The sequence below is a fragment of the Garra rufa genome, chromosome 11 (genome assembly GCF_049309525.1).
Source record: "Garra rufa chromosome 11, GarRuf1.0, whole genome shotgun sequence".
Lineage (NCBI taxonomy): Eukaryota > Metazoa > Chordata > Actinopteri > Cypriniformes > Cyprinidae > Garra > Garra rufa.
The window spans coordinates 25007847-25018570 of NC_133371.1; the positions used below are offsets into that span (position 1 = coordinate 25007847).

Consider the following 10724-nt stretch of genomic DNA (forward strand, 5'->3'; position numbering starts at 1 on the left):
TTCTTTCGGGGTGCAATGTAGTGTTTGTTTTTAGATGTTTTAATAAAGTGTGTTAAAAGTCAAAGTCTCTCTCTCTCTCTCTCTTTCTGTTTAGTGTATATGTGTGTATATATCTGTGACTGGTCTAAGTCACTATGACAAGATGTTGATGCCAATCTATGTGTTTCATTCTGCTCAATAATAATCTTAATAATAATAATAATAAATGTACTGAGTAGAGGTGGGCGATATGAGCAAAATCTTGATATGAGTACTTTTATACCACAATATATTTATTTTTGCGTTTAATAAAGTTTTTATAATATCAAAGCTTATACTATGGAACGTTAATAATTCTTGTGGCCAGTGTCAATAACACAGAAAAACTAATACAAAGAAAAAAACTCAAGGTCACTGAAGATAAGTAACTTACAAGCAATAGGACAATAAGAAATAAGAAATGCTACATACATTGTATAAATTAATCAAAAACTGTCACAATTCGCTGGAGATGAGGTGCCAGATAAAACATACGGAGGCCAGGAGTAAATATAACAGATATTTATTGAAAACCAAGGAACAGAAACCAGAAGAACAATGACAGTAAGTAACGTTAAGACCGGACAATGGGAATCACAAGCAAAGGCATATTTAAACACTAATAAAGGGAGTGGCAACTAAACAAGACAGGTGTACACAATCAAGGATAACAAGGGGGAAGTCCAAATAAGGGCAAGACTAAACCAAATATACACAGAACTTAAGGGGGAGACAAAGGAACAAACCAAATCAAAAGGAAAACGGGGGGAAAAACACTAGGAAAACACTACAAAACAGATCACAATACTGACAAAAACACTGCAGTTTCCACTGTGTAAATTAAATTTCTTATTAAAGTTACAAAACTGATTAAGATTTTCTCACTGTTGTTTGATGTTCATGAATGACATGAATGAGCTACCCCTTTAAGACTGAACATCCATGTGGTTTCTTCCTCAGTTGTTTCACTGTTGAAAAAAAAAATTACAAAAAGCATCTTCTCTGTAAAACCACCATCCCCTTTAGATTAATAATGCCATGTATTAAGCAAAACTTATTGTGCAAATTAAATATTAATATTTGTATAATAATTTAGTTTGCATGATTGTTAAATTAATTTTATACAGCAGTTCAACAGACAAGAAGTTTGTTTAGTGAGTGACATTTTCGACAATTTTTTATTTTTTTTCCTGTTTTGCAAATGAAATAGTTCCAATAGTTCCTGTTGTGTCTCCGAGTCAGAGCAACACTGCTATTTATCTTTTCTGGATGAATCTGTTTTTGAACAGAGTGAGCCAGTTATTCAATTAATTTATGGAATTTTATTGATAACGATAATTAGACAATATTTTGCTGAGTGTGTTATTGTGCTAATATTTTAAGGACTACCATGGACAGTTGACTCCTGAATTTTTTGATATTCTTCATATTCTGTGGTGGTCAATTCACATTTAATCTTTTCCAATAAGTTTAAAAATATTTTTACCTTTTATGGCCATTTTAACCTTTAAAAAGCCATTTTTGTAAATGTGTGCCTTTTCTTTTGAGTCAAATTCCTACATTTAATCAGTGAATCAGAATAATACGACATTTGAGCTATAACAACCAAATGAAATCAGTATCAACAAAATTCATCTTTGCAAGGCAGAGGAAACACAGAAAATGCATTTGAATGTATTTACACACTGTTTAATGCAGGCAATGAATGCGTTTAACCAGCAGTTACATGAGCAATATCACACGAGAAGACTTGAGATATGTCACTCACTGTTAATAAGTGAGTCATTGCGATTGAACCGAACCATTTAAACAGTTGATTCATTTAGGAAGGAAACACTGTCATGTTGCTCAGAGACGCAAAACAGTGCTGTGGCTGTGTTTGGAATGATACTTGTTGGGAATATAGTGTCTAAAATGTCTCTTAAGTAACTTCTAGTCTATTGAACTGTTGTAAAAAATCATAGCATATTTGTAATTGTGGTCATTTGTTAGAGAAAAACGGCACTCTTCGTGTGAAATTAACTATTTTAAGTAAAATAGATACATTTTCTGCACCAATGTCTTGTGATCATTCTAAATGTATTTTATTAAAATGAACTCACAATACGTACACTATAGACACGTAATGCCTGCACTGCATTCTGTAGGTGTTATGTTTTTTGCAAAATACTCGATAATGTCAAATCAAACATCATTAAAACAACAATTACGATATATATCGCACACCCCTAGTTTGGTCATTTTAAAAACGCTGTCTTAAGGCATTATGCCATGTTAAGCATTTTCTTTACAATGGTTTTATATGGGAGGAAAATGTTTAATGCGTAATTAAACGCATTGCTTTGCACTCTTGGCTCATCTGCTTGTCTGTACAATGTTTTATTAATAATGTGTTAACTGAGATTGGTCCTTTAAAAACAGTTTACTACCTGGGTTAAATACTACCTCAATTCTTCTCAGTGTCTGTTGTCCATTTATGGTCTCTTAGCATAGACTTTGGCTTTCCTTGAAATAATTAAACAAATCACTGTGGTGGTATTCTCAAACACAAAACATATTGAGTTGCAGTATCGCAAAACAGGCTCCTGAAGTATGTAAATGGTTAACAGAATTCTCTGTGGACAATCACACTTCTGTCCACATTCTCTTATCAAAGGTGCAGATAATTTGTGAAGACAGGGATTGTACTTGAAACTTGTGTTCAGATAAATTAACTGTATTTTTATTGTTCTTGTAAAAATCTTGTCAGGCATTGCACAAACATGGCTGAACCACATAGGATAAATTTCTCTTTACATTTAGGCATTTTATATTATACCTGGAGTTAAACACCCCACAATTCAGCATTGGTACGGTACGGAGTATCCTTTGTGAATTTAAGATGCTTTACGTTTCTCTACTATGTATTCAATTATCTTCGCTTCATGTGCTGATGATTATCACTACTTACGAAATCCTATCATTTCATTTAAACCAGGATCTATTTTTTGCCGTACGACTCCTTGAACCTTGATAAAAGGTAATCGCCTGCCTTTACAGGAGGATATTTATCTGATCCATCACAGCATGAAATGATGGCTTCATCATCCGGTTGTACAAAGAAGGCCAAAGACTGACGTGTTCCAGAGTCACCTGCAGGGGGCAGCAGAACCCTATGAACCTGAGGGCCAGAGCAATATTTAAAGAAAAGAATTAAATACGCATTGCCTGCAATGCATAATTAACTGCTATATTAGTTAAGAAACTTACAGCAGACACATAGACGTCGCTGGTCCACCTTTGCATCAGGTCTGCTATGTTAACCAGAACTGTTCCAGGAATGCTAGGGGCTGAAATAAACTCGCCAGCCCGGTTCTTGACCTGAAGAAGAAGAATGCAGATGAGCAGAGGCAAAATTACTATTATAAATAATAAAGGACCAAATTAAACTTCAATGTTTTCTTCTTCTGTCCTATACTGGTATTCACCTGCAGTCCACCCTCTGGACTTTGGAAGACCAAAGTGATACTTCCATAATCGGAGTGTTCACCACACCGCAGCTGTTTTTCCTTTACACTTGTGCTGTTCACCGGAGGGTAGTAGAGAGACCGTAGTGTTGTTCCATTCACATCACCTTAAAACAGCACACACCACAAAGGTCTTGTAGACCTTTCAGCCATTGACTCACTAGGAGGAAGAAGTAGTGCATATAATTTTACTTACTTCCAATAAGCTCGTGTGCGCTGAGAAAGACCTCTGCTTCCAGGCCCAAACCAAGAGCCATCAGTCGTAGCACTCTGAGAGAGAGTTCCTTACAGCGAAGGAAAAATGATACTTGGGCATCTCGAAAACCTTCAACTCCTTCTGAAGGCCAATTCTGAATACAGTTGAGAGTAGAGGGTTATAAAGTCAGGCTTTCTTAAAGTATCTTAATGTTAATGTAAAAAACACAAATGTGCATATTAAAAAGAATTTATTTTTTAAATATTATTTTCCTCATATACAGATGCATCCAAGTGTGTGTATGTGTATGTGTGTGTGAGAGAGAGAAGGATTTTCTGCAAGAAACATTTATCATCAATGTTTAAACTTTTTTGCTGCTTAATATTTTTGTGGAAACCATGATACACAACCATTCAAAAGTTTTGGATAAGAAAAAAAAACAATAATACTTTAATTTAGCAAAGAAACATTAAATTGATCAAAAGTGACAGTAAAGACATTTAAAATGTTACAAAAGATTTGTATTTCAAAAAAAAATCTGTTCTATTGAACTTTCCAGTCATCGAGAAATCTTGAAAAAAGTTCATATTAAGCAGCAAGATATGGATGCTTCTAATAAAAAATGAATAATAGGCTAATTGTAATATGATAATGTAATATGACAAATATTATTTTAACTATTTTGTGTTCTTTTAGCATCATTACTTCAGTCACATGATCCTTCAGAAATTCTAAAATTATGATTTACTGCTCAAAAACAAGAATAGAAAAATGTACTTAACTGTTTTAAATAATGATAATAGTAATAAAAGATGTTTCTTAAACAGCAAATCAGCATAATATATTAGAATTATTTCTGAAGGATCATGTGACACTCAAGACTGGAGTAATGATGCTGAAAATGTAGCTTTGGTCACAGAAATAAATTACATTTTAAAATATATTCAAAAAGAAAGCAGCTATTTTAAATAGTAAACATATTTCACAATATTACTGTCTTGCTGTATTTTGTAGCAAATACAATGGGGTATAAAAGTATTGACCCCCTTAACCATTTTTTTTTGCATGTTTGTCACACTTTAATGTTTCAGATCATCAAACAAATTTAAATATTAATCAAAGATAACACAAATGAGAAAGAAAGTAATTGAGATCTATCAGTCTGAAAAAGGTTATAAAGCCATTTCTAAATCTTTGGGACTCCAGCGAACCACAATGAGGGCCATTATCCACAAATGGCGAAAACATGGAACAGTGGTGAAACTTCCCAGGAGTGGCCGTCCGACCAAAATTACCCCAAGAGCGCAGCGACGACTCATCCAAGAGATCACAAAAGACCCCACAACAACATCTAAAGAACTGCAGACCTCTCTTGCCTCAGTTAAGGTCAGTGTTCATGACTCCACCATAAGAAAGAGACTGGGCAAAAATGGCCTGCATGGCAGAGTTCCGAGACGAAAACGGCTGCTGATCAAAAAGAACATAAAGGCTCGTCTCAGTTTTGCCAGAACACATCTTGATGATCCCCAAGACCTTGGGTAAATACTCTGTGGACTGACGAGACAAAGGTCCCATTACATCTGGCGTAAAAGTAACACAGCATTTCAGATAAGGAACATCATACCAACAGTAAAATATGGTGGTGGTATTGTGATGGTCTGGGGCTGTGATAAATGGAACCATGAATTCTGCTGTCTACCAAAAAATCCTGAAGGACAATGTCCAGCCATCTGTTCGTGACCTCAAGCTGAAGCAATGATCCAAAACACACCAGCAAATCCACCTCTGAATGGCTGAAGAAAAACAAAATGAAGACTTTGGAGTGGCCTAGTCAAAGTCCTGACCTGAATCCTATTGAGATGCTGTGGCATGACCTTAAAAAGGCGTTTCATGCTCGAAAACCCTCCAATGTGGCTGAATAACAACAATTCTGCCAAGATGAGTGGGCCAAAATTCCTGCACAGAGATGTAACAGACTCATTACTAATTATCGCAAATGCTTGATTGCAGTTGTTGCTGCTAAGGGTGGCCCAACTAGTTACTAAGTTTAGGGGGCCAACACTTTTCAAACAGGGCCATGCGGGTTTGGATTTTGTTTTCCCTTCATAATGAAAAACTTCATTCAAAAACTGCATGTTGTGTTTACTTGTGTTATCTTTGATTAATATTTAAATTTGTTTGATGATCTGAAACATTATAGTGTGACAAACATGCAAAATAAAAGATCAGGAAGGGGGGCAACACTTTTTCACACCACTGTAAATGATGAGCAGAAGAGAAATCTTTTGACTGGTAGTGTATACTTATAACCCATAGATGTGCACTACTGTCAATGTAATGCTATGTTTAAACATTTGGAAGACAGTAAAAAAGTTGAGAAGAAACAAAATAAGTATTTACGATATCCAAACTCAATGATGCTGTATTAAACGCCTCCTTCAGATCACCTGGACGACGAGGATTCAAACTGTAAAATAACAGGATATAAAACCATTTAAATGTTTCTCCATCATTCGTGAATTTTTAGCAGTAATGCTTTTGAAGCTGGAAGACTTTGACGTGCCTTTCCGTTTCTACCGAAATCCAGCCGTGATTTCCATTACAGGAGAAACTACCCCTGCTGAAAGGTTTCTTTATGCTTTCTGGCAAACTGAAGAACTTCTTTGAAACAACCATGACTTTGTCCACCTGAAACAATGGATAGAATAAATATAGCTGCAAGCAGCAATTACCAGGGTTTGAGGATTTAAGGCCTTTATGGCTTCTATGCTGTTAGGGTGTAGGCCAACATGAAATAACACCAGAACACATCCATGATGGAGAATACACTCACAAACACAAGCATACACAGAAATGAAATGGTTAAACTATTATGTTCATTAAGCATGACTACACACACAGACACATGCACACACATTTTGTTGCACATAAGAGATTTCTGTAATAAATGATATAACAATGATGTAACAAAACACTTACTGCACGTCCTTTTAAGAGTTTATATGACATTTTCAGGATTCACTGTAATCATAATCTGGCACAATTGTGAAAACTGATATGTCTGTATGAACAAAATGGTAAACTTTGACTAAACATGATTTTAAATGTTATTACAGTGATTTTTTAAGCATGAATACATAAGCAAACCTATACTGTTTGAGTTGGTTTAATGAACTCATGTTGATCTTCTGCTGCCATCTAGTAAAATTATGCATAGTTTTACGAAGTTGTGGGCTTTCTTTAAGGATTTTTTAGGCTTTTGGGTAAACTATAAGAACATATTATTGAATGTCTCTGTTATAGCTATCCAAATGCAAAGGTTCAACATTTTTTGATAATTATTGACTGAGAGAGTCTAGAGAATTGTACTGCACTGATTTTACCGTTCAAAGGACAAAATTCAACATTTTTGATAATTATTTATGAGAACTGCGCTGTAGTGGTTTGATCAAGATTGGGCAAAAAACCTCGGACTAGTTCGTAAAAGTAGGTTTTTAACATAATTGAGCATAATTCATGAACAATTTGATTGGCAATGGTTCTTGAGGCAAAGTTGTTCAGCATGAGGAGATCTATCAAATGATATGCATATTGTGTGGATGTGTGATACACCACGTGATTACAGAGCCATAAAACTCGTTAGCGCCAACTAGTTGCCGATTTCTTTCAAAATTCTTAAGGCTGGAATCCACTACATGACTTTTAAAATCTGAACAGATTTTTTAAACAATAGGCATCATACACTTACCAACTTTGTAAACAGTGACAGAGGAAAACTGGCCATCATACACAGAACTGAGGATAATACACTAGCAGACTTTGAAGTCGTTACTTTCACAACAAACTCATGCAGAAACGGTTGCGTATTTATTCCCGTTTATATATTTTTTCCGTTTTATAGCGCCACCAAGTGGCAGAGTTGAACACTTTTTTGACCAAATATTGAGTTTATACACGTGTACCAAGTTTGGTGAAGATATTTCATTCCGTTCAATAGTTATAGACGTTTTTCCTGACAGCAGAAGTCACGCCTTACTCTTAATCTGAAGAATGCTTTGCATTTCTGGTCTCCAGTGTTTCTAGTCAAATTAGCGTATATTCTGAGTTGATAATCTAATGTTAAACCTAATAAAATGTTTTTAAAAAGAACATGGCTCCATAGCGCCATCACTTGGCAATATTGCAATGGCCATCATTTGTCCAAGTAGGGCTCGCTGCAGCCTGCGGTGGACATCCAACCCCGCCCACATCCATGTGTGACGTCAGACACCACGCCCACGTCAATGCGTCACCGTGTGACTCCCCTCCCCATCGGTAGCCTTAAAGCGGTGCATTTCAAAATACTTCACGAAATTTATCCATGTAAAGTAGCTCTTTCTAAATTCATGGACATTGATAATACCTGCAGTTTCTGTAACACACATGAAGAAGACTTGTGTCATTTGTTTTATAATTGTGAATTGTCTCTTAGTTTTTAGTCTGATGTTAGCACCTTTCTATTTCTGCAAAGAAATGTTAATTATATGCTTTCTTTAAAAGATGTTATCTGTACTTATTCTCATAAAAGTAAAATGATTGAGTACGTTGTTAACTTTTACATTTTGCAAGGCAAATAGTATATTCATAAACAGAAATTTGCTAAATGCATACCAAAATGTAATTTATTTTTATCAGAAATAGAAGTTTTGAAAAGTCTTTAAAACAAATGAATACATTTGTTGTTACATTTCACGGAGAACTTTTTTTTCTGGTTATGCTTCCACAATATAATTTTTGTATATGTAAGGGAAAAGGAAGAAAATTTGAACTATTGTTTAGTTGTTTCTAGGTTTTAATTTAATTTGTTTATTTACTTTTTATACGTTTATTTATTTATTTTTTTCTCTCTATGGTATTAGTTTATTTTTAATTTTTTTATTATTATTATTTTAATTTTATCTTATTACATATTGTATTACTGTAAACAGATTAGGCTTGTATTTTGTGTATCTGGATTTCTATTTCAATATTTTTGTAATGTCCAATTATTCTTTTAAAAAAATGTTGTACGCATGTGCAAGAATGGCGGAAGTATGTTGTATCGGGGATGTAAACAAAACAGTTTGTATTAAATAATACAAATTAAACCTAGGTCACCTTTCATATGGAACTAATTACATTCGAACAGCCGGTAAAACGCTTGCTTTGGTTGATTAAAGTTAGGAAAATGGTAATTGGTAATAAAACATTTAAACCCTACCCTATTTGTTTGTGTAATGACATAAATTCACGTTTATTATAATCGATTTTGAAATAGCTTAGACAAGATCAGATTTAGACGGACAAGTAAGTTTTGTTATTGTAAAAGTAACACTTAGCATATTTTCATTTTCATCTAATTCTCTAAAGATATGTCCACAAATGTGAACATTGCTAATCATATTATCACTATTTTAATATGTGTTAATACTATTTAATATGTTGGATGTGTGACGTGTTTGAACATGGGCGCGGCGTCTGGCGTCACACTTGGATGTGGGCGGGGTTGGATGTCCACCGCAGGCTGCAGCGAGACGCTCCTCGTGTGTGTAGATCATAGACGGTGTAGATAAAGACGTTGGCTACATTAAAACAGAAAGCCATTTGAATGGGTTCCTATGGAGACCGGGACAGAAGAGCATCCAATCTGAAGTTAGAATTCGTAATGGTTTACTCATGAAAAAAGGTCTAAGTTATATAATAGCTAAATGTAGCAATTGGCTAACATTAGCATTGAACGTTTTGGCATTTCTATCCGACCATGTCTCGATTTCAACTTGTTTTGATAATTATTCATATTCAGCGTCCAGAGAATATTTCTGCATTTGGTTCCGATTGAGCAAAAAACCTAGGAATAGTTTGCAAAAGTAACAATAGTTATTGCTGTGGCGGGTTTCCCCATAATCTACGACGTGTCCGTTTTTAAGTTTGCACTTAACCATGAACACAAAACCCACACCATACAAATGGCTTTTAATTGGTTTATTTCGTTAGCAAACATGTAACTACAATTAAATAATTTAATTTAAATTCAATGTCTTATTTTCATGTTTAAAATATTTAATGAGGTTAACTAACTTACACCCTACTTGTTGTCAGTCTGCACAAGATCGAAATTAAATGCTTGTTTGCTTTGCGGCCGCTTTAAATACAAGACCAAGCGTTCGATCGTCAGAGCGTCAAGGAATCTTTCTACAGCGTTGTTTGCAGGGCGGACAGAGCGAATTTTGACGCTCTCTCCAGCGGCGGTGTGAACCATAGACTGTAAGGTGTGAACCTACAGTCTATGGTGTGAACGCAGTTAGGCCGACTGGGGCGAGCCTTTGGCTCTGAGTAGCGAGCAATACTACTACGATCTGACCAAGTTTCAGCTTTCTAGGCCTTACGATTTGAGCTGCACGATCAGTTTTACCCGAGAATAATAATAATAATCCTAATAATAAAAAAATCCTTACAATTACAAGATGGTCCGAACCCTTAGTAACAGCTAGCCATACAAACTAGAAAACGTCTCGTAACAAACGTGTAAAAAAACAAAACAAACAAACCTCGTCCTGGCTTATGCCGGTGTTTTTCAGATAAACAAATCCCACATCGGTAAAGGCTTTTCTTACTTCGTCACTTAACTTCTCCAAGTAATCAACTGACACATTGTTCTTTCTCAGTCCGTAGGCACTGAAATCCACTACAGGTATCTCCATGCTGAGTTTTTTTTTTTTGTCTCAAGACAGCAAAACGACTAAGAACTAGTTTAAAATTCTTTCGGAAATCACGAAGAAAGCAAGCTAAGGATCTTCGATACTGTTGCAGCAATGCAGCGGTCCGTTACTCAACAGCTGTTGAGCAATGCAAGACGTAAGATCCACCAATGATTGACCAAACGAGAGCGCAAAGATCAATGGATTTTCAATGGGTAAAAGATTCAAGCATCTTTTCTAAAAGCAATATATAAAGTATTTGAAGTAAAATGTTTTTTGTACATGTAT

The 10724-nt window shown here is 35.2% G+C and overlaps 1 protein-coding gene across 1 annotated transcript; it reads right to left on the minus strand.

Annotated features, from left to right (window-relative positions):
- Positions 1-525: 525 nt before the first annotated feature.
- On the minus strand, positions 526-10706 carry LOC141345582 (uncharacterized). Its single transcript, XM_073850455.1, has 7 exons — positions 10287-10706; positions 6284-6408; positions 6121-6187; positions 3721-3874; positions 3486-3631; positions 3268-3378; positions 526-3178 (listed from the first exon to the last, which is right to left on the minus strand). The coding sequence occupies exons 1-7, from the start codon at positions 10437-10439 to the stop codon at positions 2999-3001; spliced, it is 936 nt and encodes a 311-aa protein (XP_073706556.1). The 5' UTR covers positions 10440-10706; the 3' UTR covers positions 526-2998.
- Positions 10707-10724: the final 18 nt, after the last annotated feature.

Excerpts from the sequence above, each read along its gene's own strand:
- LOC141345582 (XM_073850455.1), bottom strand. The coding sequence starts at position 10,439 with ATGGAGATACCTGTAGTGGATTTCAGTGCCTACGGACTGAGAAAGAAC. Across the intron at positions 3,632-3,720 it reads CGCACACGAGCTTATTGGAA|GTGATGTGAATGGAACAACA; the intron begins GTAAGTAAAATT and ends TGCTGTTTTAAG. Across the intron at positions 3,179-3,267 it reads GCGACGTCTATGTGTCTGCT|GTTCATAGGGTTCTGCTGCC; the intron begins GTAAGTTTCTTA and ends TCTGGCCCTCAG.